General features: G+C 52.9%; 2 protein-coding genes and 1 long non-coding RNA gene across 3 annotated transcripts; all 3 read left to right on the top strand.

The window, feature by feature from the left end:
• Positions 1-2,564: 2,564 nt before the first annotated feature.
• LOC310918441 lies at positions 2,565-18,480 on the top strand. The gene is made up of 3 exons (XR_014591672.1): positions 2,565-3,186; positions 18,109-18,183; positions 18,372-18,480. It is a non-coding gene; the product is annotated as an uncharacterized lncRNA (long non-coding RNA).
• Positions 7,601-8,623, top strand: LOC310918281 (uncharacterized protein; the record flags this gene model as incomplete). The annotated part of the gene is made up of 1 exon (XM_083877136.1): positions 7,601-8,623. The coding sequence occupies one exon, from the start codon at positions 7,601-7,603 to the stop codon at positions 8,621-8,623; it is 1,023 nt and encodes a 340-aa protein (XP_083733262.1).
• Positions 18,481-18,614: 134 nt separating the features above from the next.
• Positions 18,615-19,802, top strand: LOC310918466 (uncharacterized protein). Its single transcript, XM_083877325.1, has one exon. The coding sequence runs from the start codon at positions 18,713-18,715 to the stop codon at positions 19,670-19,672; it is 960 nt and encodes a 319-aa protein (XP_083733451.1). The 5' UTR covers positions 18,615-18,712; the 3' UTR covers positions 19,673-19,802.
• The last annotated feature ends 716 nt before the right edge of the window (positions 19,803-20,518 follow it).

The following is a 20,518-nucleotide window of genomic DNA, read 5'->3' as shown; positions in this document are numbered from 1 at the left end:
TTTTATTGGCATCATTATAATTGGCAGACAGCCATAAAAAATTATACAGGGTGCAGTACTGTGCCAGAAGCAGTAAACCTTGTTCAAGATTTAGGTCAAAGAGATAGGCTGGAATTAGTATTTTTAATAGAAAAAGAGGTGTGGCGCCTGTTGGCACAAAAGGCTACTCGCATATTGCAGACAACCTGCAAATATGGGGTGGGGATACCTCATATGCATCAGGTGGATCCTGCTGATTGGGATGTGTGTTGTCGCCACTGGGCTCACAGAGCTACCAAAAATAGACGAAAGGCAAAACGTGGGTCGCTTGGGTTAATCAATCTGGTCAGGATAATTTGTGTTTATCACCTGCCACGCCTTTCAATCCATTTCGCACTTGTTTAATTGGAAAACAAGAATGTGCGGAGGAAGCGTGGAAAAGTTACATTTCTCTTTCTCAAAATGAGACAACAGCACAACGGGAATATTGCTCTTGGTTTGCTGAAATCATTCAGCAAGGCAGTACTTCTCGCTGTGACCCTCTCCTGCCTATTGATTTGGCCATATGGCTCGGGAAACGCCATCTTCTTGGAGCCCTTGTTCAGCAATTAAAGAAAAAGGGGGAAAATAGGGGAGAGGAGAAAGACATTCGGGTATTAGAATGGTTACAGCCACCCCTACAACAATGTAAAACTATTTTTCAAAAATCAGAAATGTTGGCAGTCCTTATCCATAAAGGCAGACAGCGTGCACGACAGATTACGGGGAATGAACCAGGCACTATTCTGTTGCCAATAGCTCGAGATATACTGCAATGGTACATTGAAAATCATGAGGAGGTGGGCCTTGCTCTGCTGGGAGGAGGGGCCACAGTTGTGACAATGGTAAAGTGGCCCCCACCCCTGCGATGGATGGGAGAACAACAGTGGCTGAGCAAACCTCTGCGGAGTGAACAGCCCATCCCAGAAGCAATCACAGTTTTTACAGATTCTGGTAAAAGATCACAAAAAGCTGCTATTACATGGCAGCAGGGAAATGAGTGGCAAGAAGTAATATTGCCCGCTGAAGAGGGGGATTCTTGAAAAACTTTGGAATTGTCAGCTGTTGTGTGGGTCATGACAAATTTGTCAGAACCGGTGAACATTGTTACAGATTCGTTATATGTTGCTGGGATAGTGCAGAGAATTGAGGGTTCAGAAATAAGACAAATAAATAACAAGAGACTAGGGAACCTTCTCATTCAACTAAGGTTGGCAATTCAAACAAGAACACACCCCTATGCAGTTATTCACATTCGCAGTCATAAGTGGGACATTGGGTTAGGCGAAGGAAATGATAGAGCTGATAAGCTGGTTGCAGTAGCAGGAACACCACCCCTGCCCCCCCAGAACCAAGCTAGGGAGTCACACGCTATATTTCATCAGAATGCCAAAGAGTTGATGCGAGCATTTAAAATAACCTCAACAGAGGCTACTGATATAGTAAGAGCTTGTCCTATTTGCAGTCACCACAATGGAGGGGTCAGTATAAGAGTGAGAGTCAACCCCCGGGGACAGAGACCAAATGACATATGGCAAAAAGATGTTACTCATATTCCACCATTTGGTAGACTTAAATATGTGCATGTTACAGTGGACACATATAGCAAGTATGTATGGGCTACAGCTCAGGCAGGAGAATGGGCCTTTGATAAGAATTGTAATGACAAAGTAGAGTTATGGGGTCCTGCAGCTCGTATATTTGCATCTATAACCTCTGGAGTTGGCACAGCTCATGCATTGGTGTCACTTAATAAACTTGCATGTTGGGCTATAAAGCAGGCAAATGTTACTACAGAGGTCATATCAGCACTCACTCAAGACGTAAACAGCCTGAGACATGCAGTCCTTCAGAACAGAGCCACTATAAACTTTTGGTCTAACACCATAGCTAACTCAGCTTTTGAAAGAAAAGCTATAATTTTTGCTTATGAATTTAATTGTCATTCTATGCGTGAGATTGGAGTTTGCTTGCTTTGTTCGTCATCAGTCCCAAGTACTTGCAACCATTAAAGAAAAAGGGGGAATTGTGGAGAAGATAGCTGAGGAATGAGTAGAAGATAAGGGACACAATAGCTCTCAGACTAATATTGTAACTAGAAGCTAGGACAAGGCCAGCATGAGGATGAGGGAGAGAAACTGAGATCATGAGAAAAGAGGAACTAAATGCTACAAGGTGATACAACTGTTGCAATATGCTGCTATAGCATGAAGTAAGCTATTGTGTAGTCACTACCAATCAGGAGCTTGGCTTTTGCAATATGTATGAACTAATTACTTAGAATATAAATGTAAGCGAGAAAACAAATAAAATCGAGCCTGATTGATCAACATCGGTTGAGTCAGTCTCCCTCCATCCAACAGATTTAGGCCACTTTTTTTGTGATTTTAGGCCCATATGGGTGGACTTTTGGTCTCTTTGGGTAAATTTAGGTCAAACAAAGCCCATTTTTGGTGCTTTTAGGTCCCTGTGGGTGATTTTAGGCCAAATCTGGTAGGGTTTAGGATTGATTTTAGGGCCCATTTGAGTAATTTTAGGCCAAACCAGGTACTTCCAGGGTAGGTTTTTACGTATTTCTAGGTGATTGAAGGGTGATATCAGGCCATTTTGTGTGCGTTTTAGTCGAGTTGGGGCAATTTTAGGCTCATTTGGTTTGATTTTGGACCCCTTTGGATAATTTTAACCGCATTTGTTTGATTTCAGGCCAAACCATGTGGGTTTAGTGTGAATTTTAGGGCCGTTAGTGTTATTTTAATTACTTTGTGGGGATTTTGGGCCTCTTTGGGTGATTTCTGGCCAAACCTGATCGGGTTTCGAGTGGATTTTCGAGCCGTTTGGACAAATTGAGGCTCATTTTGTTGATTTTCAGCGAAACCGGGCGGTTTTAGGGCCGCACGTTCCCTTGGCCACGCCCATTCCCCTCATGATTCCCGCCCTGTCCTTGACCCCGCCTCTTTCCCCTCACAGTTCCCGCCCTTTTTCTTCCTCCGCCTCATTCTATTCGTTCTCAGCTCTTCCATTGGCCCCGCCTCTTTTCCCTCTAGTGCGGCCCATCTGCTGGCGCTTTCCCTCCAGCGCATGCGCAGATTACCCAGAAGTGGCTCTCCGGGGCGCCGCCATCTTTTCTCCGGGTCTCCCGGCCCGGCTCCGGCATGTCCGAGACCTACGGTGGGGCAATGGGGGATCTATAGGGGATCTATAGAGGTCTGGGGGGACCTGGGGGGTCTCTTCAGGAGATATAGTGGGTTGTCTATAAGGGGCTTAAGGGGGTCCCTAGGGGATTTAGGGCGGTCTGGGGGTCCCTAAAGGGGGTTTGGGGGTCCCTAGGGGCTCTATCGGGGTCTGGGGAGGGTCTATAGAGGGTCCGTCGGGGTCCGTAAAGGGGGTTCAGGAGTCCCTAAATGGGGTCTGGAGGTCCCTATAGGGGATTTGGGGGTGTCTCTGTGGCCTTTTGCTGAGGTTTGGGGGAGTCTATAGGGATCTGCGGGGGCCTATAGCGGGTCCGGAAAGGTCTGGGGGTGTGTGGGGGTCCCTGTGGGGGATTTGGGGGGTCTGGGGGTCTCTAAAGAGGGTCTGAGGGGGCTATAAGAGATCTATGGGGGATCTATAGAGGGTTCAGGGGGTCTGGAGTCTCTGTAGGAGATCTGGGGGTTTTATAGGGGATCTGAGTGTCTCTATAGGGGGTTTGGGGAGTCTATAGGGGATTTGGGGGTCTCTATGGGGGATCTGGGGGGGTCTATAGGGGATTTAGGGGGTGTCTTGAGGTCTCTTTAGGGGATTTGGGGGGGTCTGTGGGGGTCTATAGGGGCTTTGCGGGTTCCTATAGGGGATCTGGGGTCTCTATGGGGGATTTGTGGGGTCTATAGGGGCTCTATCAAGGAATTTTGGGATCCTTAAAGGGAATTTTTGGGAATTTTGGGCTCTGTACAGGGAATTCTTGGAAATGAAGATGTCCAAATGGGGCTTTTCCATTAGGAATTTTTTTGAATTTTGGGGCCTCTCTTGGGAATTTTAGGGGGAACTTTGGGTCCAACCACAGGAATTTGGGGAATTTTGGGTCCAAGCGTGGGAAGTTCTGGGAATGTTTTTCCCAGATTTCCTCTTCAAGTCCTTGGTGATCGGCAGTGCTGGCAGAAACAAGTCCTGCCTGCTGCACCACTTCATCGAGGGCAAGTGTAGGAAATTCTGGGAATTTTCAAGGATTTCAGGAATTCTGGGATGTTGTGGGACTTTGGGGAATTTTTTGGAGATTTTGGGGGACTTTCTGTTTATTTTTGTGATTTTTTAAAGTATTTTTAGGAACTTCTGGGGTAGTGTTTTTGCATTTTTAGAGTGTTTTCTGTTGGTATATGGGGCATTTGGGGAATATGTTGGGAATTTTGAGAAATCTGAGGAGTTGGGGAGTTTTTAGGGAAATTTGGGGAGTTTGGGGGGATTTTTTTAAATATGTGCATTTTAAGGGTTTGTTTGGTTTGGGTTTTTTTTTTTTCATTTTCTGGGTGTTTTTTCATGGTGTTTGGGTGAATTTTTGGGGAATTTTTGGGAATTTGGAAAATTCTGGGTAGTCTGGAAAATTTTGGAAACATTACTGGAAATTTTGGAGGCATTTTCAGGGTTGTTTTTTTCATTTTTGAGACATTTTGAGAGCTTTTTTAGGTATTTTTAAAAGTAATTTGGCTTTTTAATGCGATTTTTGGGGGCTTTTTTATTAACTTTTGGGAATTTTGTGTCCCTCCAGGCTCTGCCTCATCCTGTGGCATTTTGGGGCATTTTCTGTCATTCTCGGGCCATTTTTGGTCACTTCTGTGCCATTTCCTGTTATATTGGGTAATTTTTGGGTAATTTTGTGTCATTTTAGGGTCATTTGAGGCAGTTTTTGATCACATTTTGGGCCATTTTGTGTCATTATGAGCCATGGTTTGTAATTTCAGGTGCATTTCTAGTCAGTTTTTGGGCCAGTTCTGGGTCATTTCCTGTCGCTTTTCAGGCATTTTTGGTCTCCTTGGGGGCGTTTTTGGTGACTTTTGAGCCATTTCTTGCCGGTTTCAGTCCCGGTGTCAGTCTTGGTCTCAGCACAGTCCCGGTGCCGGTCCCAGTGCCAGTGTTGGTCCCGGAGTGCTCCCAGTGCCAATCCCAGTCTCGGTCCCAGTCCCTGGGCGGTGCCAGTCTCGGTGCTGGTTCCGGTGCTGGTCTCGGTCTCAGTCCCAGTCCCAGTGCCAGTTCTGGTCCCGGTCTCAGTTCTGGTGTCAGTTCTGGTCCCGGTCCCAGTCCTGCAGCGGTGCCGGTGTCGGTTCTGGTGTCGGTTCTGGTCCCGCTCTTGGTCTCGGTGCCCGTCCCAGAGCGGTGCCACTCTCGGTGCCACTCTTGGATCCAGTGTCGGTCTCAGTCTTGGTGCTGCTGCCGGTTCTGGTGCTGATCTCGGTCTCGGTCTTGGTCCCAGTCCCAGAGATTTTAGGCCCATTTGGGTAATTTTTGGTCAGACTGGGCAGGCTTAGGGTGTATTTTAGGCACCTTTGGATGATTTTAGGCCAAATCTGGTGGGGTTTAGTCCCCTTTGAGTGATTTTAAGATAAACTGGGCAGTTTTAAGCTGGATTTTAGATCCCTTTGGATGGTGTTAGGCCAATATTAGTGGGGTTTAGTCCTGTTGGGGTGAATTTGGTCCATATCTGTTGGGTTTTAGGGTGGATTTAAGGTAAATTTCTTTGATTTTAGGCCAGACCAAGTATTTTCAGGGTGGAATTTACAGCCTTTTAGGAGATTTGAGAGGATTTTTGGCCACTTTGTACGGGTCTTAAACCACTTTTGAAAATTTCAGGCCGCATTGGTTGGTTTTAGACCCCTTTGGATGATTTTATCCCCATTTGGTGATTATTAAGACAAACCTTACAGATATAGGGTGGATTTGAGGCCACTTTGGGTGACTTTAGATTGCGTTGTGGGGATTTTTGGCGTCTTTGGGTAATTTGAATCTGAACCTGATCTGCTTTAGGGTGGATTATAGGTCCCTTTGGACAATTTTAGGCCATTTCGAGTGATTTTCGGTCAAACCGGGCGGTTTTAGGACCGCGCGATCCTTTGGCCCCGCCCCTTTCCCCTCATGATTCCCGTCCTGTCCCTGACCCCGCCCCTTTCCCCTCATGATTCCCGCCCTGTCCCTGACCCCGCCCCTTTCCCCTCATGATTCCCGCCCTGTCCCTGACCCCGCCCCTTTCCCCTCCCAGTTCCTGCCCTTTCCTTGTCCCCGCCCTCCCAGTCCGGGCCCGGGCCCGGGGGAGGAGGAGGAGGGAGGGAGGAAGAGGCGCAGCGGCCGCAGGAGCGGGAGGAGAAGACGAGCGGAGGGAGCGGCGGCTCCAGCGCTGCCTGAACTGGCGGCAGCGCCGGGATCATCGCCCCCCGTCCCGCAGGTGCCCGGGGAGGGGGAGCTCGCCCCAAATATCCCGGGTTTGGGGTCCCTGGGTTTGGGGTATTTTGGGGGGATGTTTGGAGCTCGCGGGGCTCCAAAGGCGAGGCGCAGATGCCGCTCGGGGGGACATCGTGGGGTGCCCGGGAGGTGTTTTTGGGGTGTCCCGGTGTCGGCAGAGCCCCGGCGGGGGCGGGGGGATGCGGGTCCCCCCTGGGTGGGGGTTGGGCTTCCCGGGCCGGGCCCTCCGAGCTCTGGCGGGGCCACGTGGGGAGCGCGCGGGACCGGCGGGGCCGGGAGGACACCGGGTTTGGGGAGCCCGGGAGAGCCGCGGCTTCCCTGAGCGGGACCCCAGAGAGAGGAGAGCCCCAGAAGGGCAAGGCGGGGACCCCGAGAGGGGGGGACCCCTGGGATTGCCGGGACCCCGTTGGGGGCTGGAGGGGCTGGACAGGCGGGGAAAGGGGTTCGGGAGTGAGGGGGGAGCTTTTCGGGTTCCCGGCACTCCCAGCAGCCCGGGGAGGGCGGGCACCGAGCAGACGGGGGATCTTCTTCCCCTTCCCTGTGGCACGGAGGCAAATCCCATCCTCTCCTTGTCCTTCCTGCCGCAGACAAGGAGCCGAGCATGGAGAGCAGGGAGGACAAATCCTCGCGGCAGAAGCTGCTGGGAGAGGCCGTTCTGAGCGGCTCCACGGCGCAGGAACACAACGGGGAGGAAAAGGGCCGGAGATCGGTGAGGAGGAGGGGCTGCAAAGGCCGAGGGCGAGGATGTGAGGAGGAAAGAGCCGGCCTGGGCCGGGAAGGCGGCCGGAGATGGAGGCAGAGCTCAGAGCTGGTGGTCCATGAGCAGCTTCGTGATGGGGAGAAGCCCCACAAGTGCTTGGAGTGTGGGAAGCGCTTCAGCCAGAGGTGCAGCCTGCTCCGCCACCAGAAAACACACACTGGGGAACGACCTCACGAGTGTGGGGAGTGTGGGAAGAGCTTCAGCCAGAAATCCCTCCTAATCCACCACCAAAGGATCCACACTGGGGAACGACCCTATGAGTGTGGGGAATGTGGGAAGAGGTTCAGAGTGCGCTCCCACCTGATCTGTCACCAGCGGACTCACACAGGGGAACGGCCCTATGAGTGTGGAGAATGTGGGAAGAGGTTTCAGTACATCTTCCATCAGATCTGTCACCAGATGATTCACACTGGTGAGAGGCCCTACGAGTGTCGGGAATGTGGGAAGAGCTTCAAGTCAAGCTCTGAACTGATAAAACACCAGATGATCCACACTGGGGATCGGCCCTTCGAGTGTCAGGAATGTGGGAAGAGCTTTAGGCAGAGCTCTGCCCTTACTGCCCACCAGAGGATCCACACCGGGGAGAGGCCCTATGAGTGTGATAAATGCAGCAAGAGGTTTCAGAGCAGCTCAGATCTCCTTAGGCATCAGCAGACACACACAGATGAGAGGCCCTTCCGCTGTCCCGACTGCGGGAAGGGCTTCAAGCAGAACTCCACACTCAAGAGGCACCGGTGCATCCACACTGGGGAGAGGCCCTACGAGTGTGATAAATGCAGGAAGAGGTTTCAGTTCACCTCCAGTCTCCTTCTGCACCAGCGCACACACAGCGAGGAGAGGCCTTTCTGCTGCAGCGACTGTGGGAAGGGCTTCAAGCAGAACTCCAGTCTCGAGAAGCACCGGCGCATCCACACCGGGGAGAGGCCCCACAAGTGTGAGGAATGTGGGATGAGCTTCAGCCAGAGCTCCAACCTGATCTGCCACCTGAGGACCCACACGGGGGAACGGCCCTACAAGTGTGGGGAATGTGAGAAAAGCTTCAGGCAGAGGGAACAGCTGATCCAGCACCAGAACATCCACACTGGAGAAAGGCCGTACAAGTGTGGGGAATGTGGGAAGGGCTTCAGGCACAGAGCCAACCTGATCGTCCACCAAAAGATCCACACCGGGGACAGGCCCTATGAGTGTGATAAATGCAGGAAGAGGTTTCCCACCAGCTCTCATCTCCTCCTGCACCAGCGGATGCACACAGAGGATTGGCCCTTCCGCTGCCCTGACTGCGGGAAGGGTTTCATGCACAACTCCCACCTCATCCAGCACCGGCGCATCCACACTGGGGAGAGGCCCTACAAGTGTCCCCAGTGTGGGAAGAGCTTCTCCAGGAGCTCTACCTTGACAAGACACCAACAGAGCCATCGGTAGGGGAACCCCTGTGAGTGCCCCCAGTGCAGGAAGAGCTTCGTGCTCTGCTCCAGCTCCATCCCCCCGGAGGAGCCACGTTGGGCAGAGCCCTGGTGACCCACATTCCCTGGGATCCATGATGGGAAGACAACTGGCTGTTTATCCTTTTGTTTTTGCCTTAATGTTTTTCTAACATCTTCATTCCTTGTAAACAGCCAAAACACAGTTGGAAAGAAAGAAATTGATCAAATATGTCTAAAGTCCTACTGTTTGACAGATATTTTTTGGTGAATTTAGGATTTGGGGCATATTCTGGAGGATTTGTGTGTTTTTGGGGGATTTTGGGCAGCATTCTCCCTCTCTTTGCACTCCAAAATGCAGGAGGGATTGGACTGTAACTCCAAAACCGCTCCAATTCCATTGAGAACAACTCAATCTTGCCCCAAAGGGGCTCAATCCCACCTCAAAATGACTTGTTCTAAGCTCAGATAAACTCAATCCCATGCCAATTTTACTCAATTCCCCAGCCACCAGGGTGAGATAGGACTGGAAGGAGATTAGGAGGGGTGGGATCCAGATTTGGAGCGGTGGGATGGGAATTGTGTGTGGCTGGGTGGGAGGGATGTATTTTGATAGTAAATCAGATATGGAGAGTTCTTGATTTCTGTCCCATTCATTTCCAGTCAGTTGCAGTTCTGTTTTCAGAGTGCCACCTTCTCAGCTGACTGTGTTTGTGGCCTCCTTTCTCTCCTGCCTCTCTCTGCTCTCTTTGTCTCTCAGTGTCTCCCTTGAGCCAGGGCAGCTCCCACCCAAGACCCTGCCCTGACTGAATTCCCACTGCAGGAGCTGCAACAGGCATGGATGGAGTTCTGGGGGCTGGCAGTGAAATGTGACTGTAGGATCTTGCTGCCCTTGGCTTTGGGCCCCTTCTCCAGAGCTTTGCCTTCAAGGGCAGGAAGATCTTTTCCTGTCTGGGAAGTGGAATTCCAGAGCCTTGGAGTGTGTGCCATGCAGGACCATCCAGAGTGGGATCCTGCGGACTGGGATCACATGGACTGGGATTTCACAGGCTCGGACCATCTGGATCAGAACCACAGAGACTGGGATCATACAGACCGGGATCATCTGGACCGGGATGGCTGCGGCGGAACGATGCGAACCGAGGCGGTCCCGCCGGCCCAGGGGACCCTCCCAGTCCCTCCCAGTCCCGGCCGGGGCCGCGGCCAAAAGTGTCCGGAGCGATCGTGGAGCCGATCCCGGAGCGATTCCGGGTCCCATCCCCGTCCCGGTGCCGGGCTCGGTCTCAGTCTCGCTCTCGGATCGGCGCCAGTCTCGGTGCTGGTTCCGGTGCCGGGCTCGGTCTCAGTCCCGGGGCGCTCCCGGTCTCGGTTCTGGCCGCGGTGCTGGAGCGTTCCCGATGCTGGTGCCGGTTCCGAAGCGCTCCCGGTGCCGGTGCCGGTGCCGGTCGTGGTGTCAGTCTTGGTCCCGGTTCCAGTTCTGGTGCTGGTTTTGGTCTCGGTCTCGGTCCCAGTGCCGGGGCCTGTGCGGGGCCGCTGTTGGTTCCAGTGTCGGTCTCAGTCTTGGTGCGGGTTCCGGTTCTGGTGCTGATCTTGTCTCGGTCTCGGTCTTGGTCTCGGTCCCGGAGGTTTAAGGCCCATTTTGGTGTTTTTAATTCAAACCGGGCCCTTTTAGGACCGCGCGTTTTCCCGGCCGCGCCCACTTTCCCTCCTCATTCCTTCCCTGTCCCTGACCCCGCCCCTTTCCCCTCTCAGTTCCCGCCTTTCCCTGACCCCGCCTCATTCCATTCGTTCTCCGCCGTTTAATTGGCTACGCCTCTTTTCCCTTGAGTCCCGCCCCTCTACTGGCGCGATTTCTCCTGCGCATGCGCAGATTACTCAGCAGTGCCTTTCCCGGGGCGCCGCCATCTTTTCTCCCGGTCTCCCGGCCCGGCTCCGGCATTTCCGAGACCTACGGTGGGGCAATGGGGGATCTATAGGGGTCTGAGAGGACTTGGAAGTTTCCTTATGGGATTTGGTGGGGGGTCTGTAGAAGATTTGGGGCGGTCTATAGGGGATTTAGGGCGCTCTGGGGGTCCCTAAAGGGGGCTGTGGGGGTATAGGGGCTCTGTCGGGGTCTGGGGGGTCTATCGAGGGTCCAGAGAGGTCCGTAAAGGGCGTCCGGGCGTCCCTAAATGGGGTCTGGGTGATATAGGGGATTTGTGGGAGTCTGGGTTGCCTTTTGGGGGGTTGAGGGAGTCCACAGGGGATCTGTAGGGGTCTGCGGGAGCCTATAGCGGGTCCGGAGAGGTCTGGGGGTGTCTGTGGGTCCCTATGGGGGATTTGGGGGGTCTGGGGGGGTCCGTAGGTCTCCAAATGAGGTCTGAGGGGATCTATGGGGGATCTATAGTGGGGCCTGGGAGACCCTATAGGGGATCTGGGGTTCTCTATATGGGATTTAAGGGGGTCTGGGGGGGGCGGGGGGGGGTCTTGGCATCTCTATGATGGAATTTTGAGGTCCTTAAATGAATTTTTTGGGAATTCTTGGTTCTGTACGGCTAAATCTTGGAAATTTGGGGTCCAAATTGTTCAGTTTTGGGTGTTCTGTTGGGAAATTTCTGCCTGCTGCACCACTTAATCAGAAGGAAGTGTAGGAATTTCTGGGAATTTTCAAGGATTTCGAGAGTTCTGGGGTGTTGCGGGACTTCTGGGAGTTTTTTGGGGGGATTTTGGAGGACTCCTTGGATATTTTCAGGGATTTTTAAAGTATTTTTAGGAACTTTTGGGGTGACGTTTCTGCATTTTTAGAGTGTTTTCTGTTGTTATCTGGGGGCTTTGGTGAATATTTTTGGAATTTTGAGGATCTGAGGGGTAGGGGAGTTTTAGGGAGTTTTAAGGAGTTTTGGGAGATTTTAAAAAAATATTTCTGGGCATTTTAAGGGTTTGGGGTTGTTTTTTTTTTATTTTCTTAGTGTTTTTTGTTGGTATTTGGGGGATTTTTTTATTTTTGGGGAATTTGGGAAATTCGGGGTAGTGTGGAAAATTTTTGAAACGTTAGAGATTTTGGAGGCATTTTCAGTTTTTTTTTTTCCTTTGAGGCATTTTTAAGGCTTTTTTCAGGTATTTTTAAAATTAATTTGGTGTTTTAATGTGATTTTTGGGGGATGTCTTTTTTAATTTTTGGGAATTCTGTGTCCCTCCAGACTCTTCCTCATCCTGTGGCATTTTGGGGCATTTTCTGTCATTCTTGGGCCATTTTTGGTCACTTTTGTGCCACTTCTGTGCCATTTCCTCTTATATTGGGTAATTTGGGGCAATTTTTGTCATTTTGGAGACATCTGAGGTGATTTTTGGTCACTTTTTGGGCCATTTTGTGTCATTATGAGCCATGGTTTGTAATTTCGGGTGTGTAGAAACATTCGCGACTTACAGGGACAAGGTACTCTGCAAACCTGAGATATTCTAGAATATGTGGTTTTATTGCAAGGGTCGTGGGTAGAAAGGGCCTTCCCTTCAGCCACCAGCCTGGGCTGAAGGGAAGTCCCAGAGAGAGAACGAGAGAGAGCAAGAGGGTCAGCTGGCAAGAGGAGGGGAGAGAGCTAGAGCAAGTTGGCAGGGATCAGAGTGCAGGGGGAAGAGAGCAGAGGTAAGAGCAGGGAAAGGAGAGCGAGGTCCAGAGAGAAAGAGCGAAGAGGAAAGCCAAGAGAACAGGGACCAGAGAGAGTGAAGAGGGTGAAGAGAGAAGAAGAGAAGAGAGCGAGGTCCTGGTTACCATACATTATATCTCCTTTTGTGATGAATATTCTAATTTACAGTGACCAACCAATACAAGACACAAAATCCTATAGAATCTACATACAGCCTATAAGAACTACTACATTACCATGTGTTATATTTTAAACTCTAAAAACTACTCTTTAGACTTTTCTGTTTTGCTACATTGACCTTTGGATCCCTTAGCCAGCAGAAAGGTCTTGTTCAATCACAAGGGATTCTCCTTCAGCTGGCTAGGCTATTGTCTTTAGGTTATATAGTAACTAAGACTCGGTATCCTACAACTCAAAGTAAGCTTCCATTTCTATCTCGACTATAGGTTTCACATTTTCAGAATCTTTTGCCAAGCAATCATATTTATAAGGTTTCCCTGATTAATCTTTCCCAACAGAGTGCATTTCTAGTCAGTTTTTGGGCCAGTTCTGAGTAATTTCCTGTCACTTTTCAGGCATTTTTGGTCTCCTTGGGGGCGTTTTTGGTGACTTTTGAGCCATTTCTTGCCGGTTTCAGTCCCGGTGTCAGTCTTGGTCTCAGCACAGTCCTGGTGCCGGTCCCAGTGCCAGTGTTGGTCCCGGAGTGCTCCCAGTGCCAATCCCAGTCTCGGTCCCAGTCCCTGGGCGGTGCCAGTCTCGGTGCTGGTTCCGGTGCTGGTCTCGGTCTCAGTCCCAGTCCCAGTGCCAGTTCTGGTGCCGGTCTCAGTTCTGGTGTCAGTTCTGGTCCTGGTCCCAGTCCTGCAGCGGTGCCGGTGTCGGTTCTGGTGTCGGTTCTGGTCCCGCTCTTGGTCTCGGTGCCCGTCCCAGAGCGGTGCCACTCTCGGTGCCACTCTTGGATCCGGTGTCGGTCTCAGTCTTGGTGCTGGTGCCGGTTCTGGTGCTGATCTCGGTCTCGGTCTTGGTCCCAATCCCAGAGATTTTAGGCCCATTTGGGTAATTTTTGGTCAGACTGGGCAGGCTTAGGGTGGATTTTTGGCCCCTTTGTCCGATTATAGGCAAAATCTGGTGGGGTTTAGTCCCCTTTGAATGATTTTAAGATAAACTGGGCAGTTTTAAGCTGGATTTTAGATCCCTTTGGATGGTTTTAGGCCAATTTTGGTGGGGTTTGGTCCTGTTGGGGTGAATTTGGTCCAAATCTGTTGGGTTTTAGGGTGGATTTTAGGTAAATTTCTTTGATTTTAGGCCAGACCAAGTATTTTCAGGGTGGAATTTACAGCCTTTTAGGAGATTTGAGAGGATTTTTGGCCACTTTGTACGGGTCTTAAACCACTTTTGAAAATTTCAGGCCGCATTGGTTGGTTTTAGACGCCTTTGGATGATTTTATCCCCATTTGGTGATTATTAAGACAAACCATACAGATATAGGGTGGATTTGAGGCCACTTTGGGTGACTTTAGATTGCGTTGTGGGGATTTTTGGCGTCTTTGGGTAATTTGAGTCTGAACCTGATCTGCTTTAGGGTGGATTATAGGTCCCTTTGGACAATTTAGGCCATTTCGAGTGATTTTAGGTCAAACCGGGCGGTTTTAGGACCGCGCGTTCCTTTGGCCCCGCCCCTTTCCCCTCATGATTCCCGCCCTGTCCCTGACCCCGCCCCTTTCCCCTCATGATTCCCGCCCTGTCCCTGACCCCGCCCCTTTCCCCTCATGATTCCCGCCCTGTCCCTGACCCCGCCCCTTTCCCCTCCCAGTTCCTGCCCTTTCCTTGTCCCCGCCCTCCCAGTCCGGGGCCGGGCCCGGGGGAGGAGGAGGAGGGAGGGAGGAAGAGGCGCAGCGGCCGCAGGAGCGGGAGGAGAAGACGAGCGGAGGGAGCGGCGGCTCCAGCGCTGCCTGAACGGGCGGCAGCGCCGGGATCATCGCCCCCCGTCCCGCAGGTGCCCGGGGAGGGGGAGCTCGCCCCAAATATCCCGGGTTTGGGGTCCCTGGGTTTGGGGTATTTTGGGGGGATGTTTGGAGCTCGCGGGGCTCCAAAGGCGAGGCGCAGATGCCGCTCGGGGGGACATCGTGGGGTGCCCGGGAGGTGTTTTTGGGGTGTCCCGGTGTCGGCAGAGCCCCGGCGGGGGCGGGGGGATGCGGATCCCCCCTGGGTGGGGGTTGGGCTTCCCGGGCCGGGCCCTCCGAGCTCTGGCGGGGCCACGTGGGGAGCGCGCGGGACCGGCGGGGCCGGGGGGACACCGGGTTTGGGGAGCCCGGGAGAGCCGCGGCTTCCCTGAGCGGGACCCCAGAGAGAGGAGAGCCCCAGAAGGGCAAAGGGGACCCCGAGAGGGGGGGACCCCTGGGATTGCCGGGACCCCGTTGGGGGCTGGAGGGGCGGGAAAGGGGTTCGAGGGTCCCGGTGCTGGCAATGGCTGCTCCAGTATGAGCCCAGTGTCCCCAGCCCGTGGTTCCAGTTTCCTCGACATTCCCAGTATGAACCTGGTTACTTCCCCTCACTCTCTCCCTGTTCCCTGTTGGTCCCACTATGAGTCCAGTCACTCCCAGTTATTCCCTGTTATGATGCAGTTTGCCCCCAGAATTGGTCCTGTGAAAAACGAGGTTCACTTTTTTGGTAAATTTTAGGAAATAGGTTTAATAAAAAAAAGACAATTAGGAGATAGAAAAAAAAAGCAAAGTACAGCTGGCCTGGTGACTTGGCATTCAGCCAACTCCACACTTTGCTATGTCAGAGACATTCTTTAAATACCCTTTCTCTTGCATTAGATTGTGCATATTCATATTCTTCCATAAACTAATTTCTATATTTTAGGAACTGTTTTGCGTGGTCCCTCCTTGGCTCCGCCTTTGTAGAGCACACGTGTTTCGTGGCTGTGTCTTCATTATCGCCTCCAGCTTGGGCCTTGGTCCATCCTTTCTTCAGGTGGGAGATGCTGATAGTTGGTGTATCGGTAGCCGAGTCTTCTTTACATGTTCATTGGATGTTATCTTGACTAAATAGACTGTTTAAGCATACTTATATCAACTACTACCACTATGCCTAGTTTTCTTTACTAATAGCAGAAATAGGAAACTTATATCCTTACTGGAATGTTATTAATCATATAGCACACATCTTGCAAAAAGCCAACTTTATAATATACATTTATAACAGTCCTAATTGCTCCCATTTCCTCCTACTTTTGTCCTGTGTCTTTCCAGTTCTCCCAGTTGCCCCTAGCATAGTCCTAGTCACTCACAGGATGATCCCAGTTTCTCCCAGCAGAGCCCCAGTCATTCACACTTGGTCCCAGTTCCCCCCCCCACTTTCTCCCAGTTTGGTACCAGTCAGCACTTGCATGGTCTCAGACACTCCCAGTATATCCCAGTTGCCCTGAACATTCTCATAATCGTTCCCAGGCACTCGCAGTTACCTCAGCGTGGTTCACTTGCCCCCAGTGTAGATCCAGTCACTCCCAGTGTCCTGTGGCGTGGTCCCAGTCATTCCCAGGATGGTCCTGGCTGTTCCCAGTGTTGTTCTAGTCTCCCCAGTATTGTTCCAGACACTCCCAGTATAACCTAGTAGCAATCAGCATGCTCATGGTCATTCCCAGTCACTCCCAGTTACCCCAGTAAGGCTCCAGTTCCCTCAGAATGATGCCAGTCTTTCCCAGTTACTCCCAGTTACCTCCAGCATGATCCCAGTTTCTGGCAGTTGCCCAAAGTATAGTCCCATCTGCTCCCAGTATGATCCCAGATGGTATCTCAGTCCCCTCTGCTTGATCCCAGTACCTTCCAGTTGATTCCAGTTGCTCCCAATGTGTCCGCATTTTCCTCCCAATATGGGCCCAGTAACCCCCAGTCAGGATCCATTCATACCCAGTGTAATCCCAGTGGCTCCCAGGATCATCCCAGCAGGACCCATAGTCACTCCCAGGATGGTTCCAGTCAATGCCAGCACCTTCCAGTCACTCCCAGTATGATCCCAGTCAGTTCCAGTAGGATCCCAGTATCACCCCGACATGGGCACAGCTGCTCCCATTATCCTCCAGTGTGGGCCCAGCCAGTTGCTCCCATTTACCCCCACTATAGTTTCAGTCTCTCCCAGTATATCCCAGTTGCTGCCAGCATGTTCCCAGTCACTCCCAGTTGCCCAGAGTTGCTTCCAGCCTGATCCCAGTTGCTCATAAACACTCCCAGTCACTCTCAGTGCAGTCCCAGTTGCTGCCAGTATGATCCCAGTCCCCCCAGCATGGCCCAGCTGCTTCCACTGTGATCCCAGTAGGATCCCAGTTGTCCCCAGCATGGTTCCAGTTGCTCCCTGTTGCTCCCAGTGTGATCCAAGTTGCACCCAGTTGCCCCTGGTACAGTCCCAGTCAGTCCTTAGGTGATCCCAGTCCCCCCCAGCATGGTCCCAGTCATGTCCAGGTTCCCCCAGTGCAGACCCAGCCACCCCCAGTTGCCCCCAGAGTGGTTCCAGGTTTCCCCCAGCATGGTCCCAGTTGTTCCTAGTGTAGTTCCAGTCACACCAGTATGGTCACAGACATTGCCAGTATACCCCAGTTGCCCTCAGCATGCTTGTAGTCATTCCCAGTCACTCCCAGCTGGCCCAGTAAGGTTCCAGTGACCCCAGTACAGCCCAGTCACTCCCAGTGATGGCACTCCTGGCATCCCCCAGCCCTCTCTGCATTCCCCCATCCCAGATCTCCCGAGAGGAGCCCCAAGGGCTGGAAGTCCCCAGCCAGGATCCCCAGCAAGGCCCAGTGTGGATCTGCAGCCCCCAGTTTTCCCAGTTTCCCTCTCCTTTTCCCCAGTCTGGATTCCCCCACCCCCAGCGGGTGGGAGCAGCCGAGAGCCCCGCGCTGCCCATCCCGACCTGTCCCGGCTCCATCCCCGCTCCTCCCGCGGGCTGCCAGGGCTTGGGGAACGGGGCACCCGGGGTGTGCCTGCTCCTGGGGGAGGAGGAGGAGGGGTAGAAATGGAGGGATGAAGAAGGAGCAGGAGAAGGGATGGAAGTAGGAAAAGGAGGTGGGATTAGGGAGGAGGAAGAGGAGGGCTGGAAGAGGGGGAGTGGGAGGAAGAAGAAGGGGGTGGACAAAGCAAGATAAAGAATAGGAGAAGGAACCACGAGGTCAAGCCTGTCCCTCATCCCCCTATCCCACAGGTGTCCGGGGAGGGGGAGCTCAGCCCAGATATCCTGTGGGTCCCTGAGTTATTTTTTGTGTTTTTGTGGGGGGGGATGTTTTGAGAATGAAGAACTCCAAAGCTGAGTGGAAAATCCCCCCTGGGGGACTTTAGGGGTGTTCCAGTGGCAGCTGCCAGCAGAGGCAGCCTGGAGGAGCAGAGCCCTGTGTCCCCCAGGACCCCCAAGTGGGGAGCCCAGAGAGGGGGGAGCGCTGCGATTCGTGAGACCCTCAACAGCCTGGAGAGGGGCAGGGGGGGACTCCTTGGACCCCGTGCAGCCAAAGCAGAGAATAAGGGGAGAAGGGACCCCAGGACCTCAAAACCCCCCAGCATCCCTAAATGGGCAGATGGAAAATGGGGGAGCTTTTTGGGTTCCTGGGACTCCCAGCAGCCTGGGGAGGGTGGGGGACAGAGTAGACGAGGGACCCCCAGTCAAGCCTTACCCCCAGCAGCTGGGACAGGGGGACCCCCTGAACACCAAAGGGGAGAGACCAGAGACAGGGAACTCCTGGAAGTCTTTTCAGGGCTGAATCTTGGTGTTGGGGAGGTTTTTATGGAGCCCAGGTGCCTGGTGAATTCTAGAGATGGACTTGGGCTGAGGTACCTTCAAACTCAACGTGCTCATCCCTTATTTTTTCCCAAACCAGGATTTCACTTTCCCAGCCCTTGGCCGGACAGAGAAGGAGACTGTGAGAAAGAGGAAGATGCCCCAGGACACCCAGGTGGGTGAGCAGGAAGTCAGTGCCCCTTTCCCCCTTTCTCCTGCTCCATCTCCCAGCCCAGCCTGGCCCTGGCTGCAGGACAGCCCCACTGCTGACACCGTCCTGCTGGGGACGCACTGGGGGATCTCCTTCCCCTTCCCTCTGGCACGGAGGCAAATCCCATCCTCTCCTTGTCCTTCCTCCCCCAGACAAGGAGCTGAGCCTGGAGACCAGGGAGGACAAGTCCCTGCGGCAGAACTTCATGGGAGAGGCTGTTCTGAGCGGCTCCACGGTGCAGGAATGGAACGGGGCTGAAACACCCACCCTGTGTGCGGAAGGTGGCCAGAGATGGAGCCAGAGCTCAGAGCTGGTGGTCCATGAGCAGCTCCATGATGGGGAGAAGCCCCACAAGTGCTTGGGGTGTGAGAAGAGCTTCACCTGGCGATGCCACCTGCTCCGCCACCAGAGGATTCACACGGATGAACGGCCTTATGAGTGTGGGGAATGTGGGAAGAGCTTCAGGAAGAGCTGCCAGCTGGTTGCCCACCAGATGATCCACACTGGGGAGAGGCCCTATGAGTGTGGGGAATGTGGGAAGCGCTTCAGCCAGAGGCCCAACCTGATCAGCCACCAGAGGACCCACACTGGAGAGAAACCCTACAAGTGTGGGGAATGTGGGAAGAGCTTCAGCCAGCGGTCCTGCCTGATCAGCCACCAGAGGACCCACACAGGGGAACGGCCCTACGAGTGTGGGGAATGTGGGAAAGGCTTCAGAGACAGAACCACCCTGTTTGAGCATCAGAACATCCACACTGGGGAAAGGCCATACAAGTGTGGGGAGTGTGGGAAGGGCTTCAGGCAGAAAGCCAGCCTGAAGTTCCACCAAAAGATCCACACTGGGGAGAGGCCCTACAAGTGTTCCCAGTGTGGGAAGGGGTTTTTGACCAGCACCCAGCTCCTTGTACATCAGCAGACACACTCAGGGGAGAGGCCCTTCCACTGCTCCGACTGTGGGAAGGGCTTCACGTGCAACTCCACCCTCATCATCCACCGGCGCATCCACACTGGAGAGAGGCCCTACGAGTGTGATAAATGCAGGAAGAGGTTTCAGACCAGCTCCAGTCTCCTCCTACACCAGCGCACACACACCGAGGAGAGGCCTTTCCGCTGCCCCCACTGCAGGACCGGCTTCAAGGAGAACTCCAACCTTGTCAGGCACCTGCGTGTCCATACAGGGGAGAGGCCCCACAAGTGTGAGGAATGTGGGAAGAGCTTCAGCCAGAGCTCCAACCTGATCTGCCACCGAAGGATCCACACTGGGGAAAGGCCCTACGAGTGTGGGGAATGTGGGAAGAGCTTCAGAGAGAAAGCCACCCTGATTAAGCACCAGAACATCCACACTGGGGAAAGGCCATACAAGTGTGGAGAATGTGGGCAGGGCTTTAGTCACAGAGCCAGGCTGAGCTTGCACCAAAAGATCCACACTGGGGGAGCGGCCCTACAAGTGTGATAAATGTGGGAAGAGGTTTCCGTTCACCTCCAGTCTGCTCAAACACCAGCGCATGCACACAGTGGAGAGGCCTCTCTGCTGCCCTGACTGTGGGAAGGGCTTCAGGCAGAGCTCCACCCTCATCAGGCATCAGCGCATCCATACGGGGGAGAGGCCCTATGAGTGCAGGGAATGTGGGAAGAGCTTCTCCAGGAGCTCTCACTTGACCCAACATCAACAGAAACACCAGTAAGGGAAGCCCTACAAGTGCCCCCAGTGTGGGAAGAGCTTCGTGCACTGCTCCGGCTCCATCCCCACTGGAGGAGCCACTTTGGGCAGAGCCCTGTGACCCACGTTCCCTGTAATCCATATTGGGAAGACACCTGGCTGGTTATGCTTTGGATTTGCTGTTAATTTTTTTCTCGTCTCCCTCCCCCTAAGCCAAGAGGGATCGATCTGTCACCTCAAAACCACTCCAATCCCACTGAAAACTATTCAATCTTACCCCAAAAGGGCTCAATCCCACCTCAAAATGGCTTGTTCCCACCTCAGATGAAGCCAATCCCCTGCCAAACTTACTCAATTCCACAGCCACCAGGGAGAGATGGGGTTGGAAGGAGATTAGGAGGGGTGGGATCCAGATTTGGAGCGGTGGGATGGGAACTGTGTGTGGCTGGGTGGGTGGGATGTATTTTGATAGTAAATCAAACTTGGAGAGTTCTTGATTTGTGCCCCATTCATTTCCAGTCAGTTGCAGTTCTGTTTTCAGAGTGCCACCTTCTCAGCTGACTGTGTTTGTGGCCTCCTTTCTCTCCTGCCTCTCTCTCTGCTCTCTTTGTCTCTCAGTGTCTCCCTTGAGCCAGGGCA

The sequence above is a fragment of the Zosterops lateralis genome, assembly GCF_965231275.1.
Source record: "Zosterops lateralis genome assembly, chromosome: 23".
NCBI lineage: Eukaryota > Metazoa > Chordata > Aves > Passeriformes > Zosteropidae > Zosterops > Zosterops lateralis.
This window is presented reverse-complemented; position numbering and strand designations above follow the sequence as displayed.

What these genes read in the sequence shown, in the direction of transcription:
- LOC310918466 (XM_083877325.1), top strand. Translation starts at nt 18,713, where the DNA reads ATGATCCACACTGGGGAGAGGCCCTATGAGTGTGGGGAATGTGGGAAG.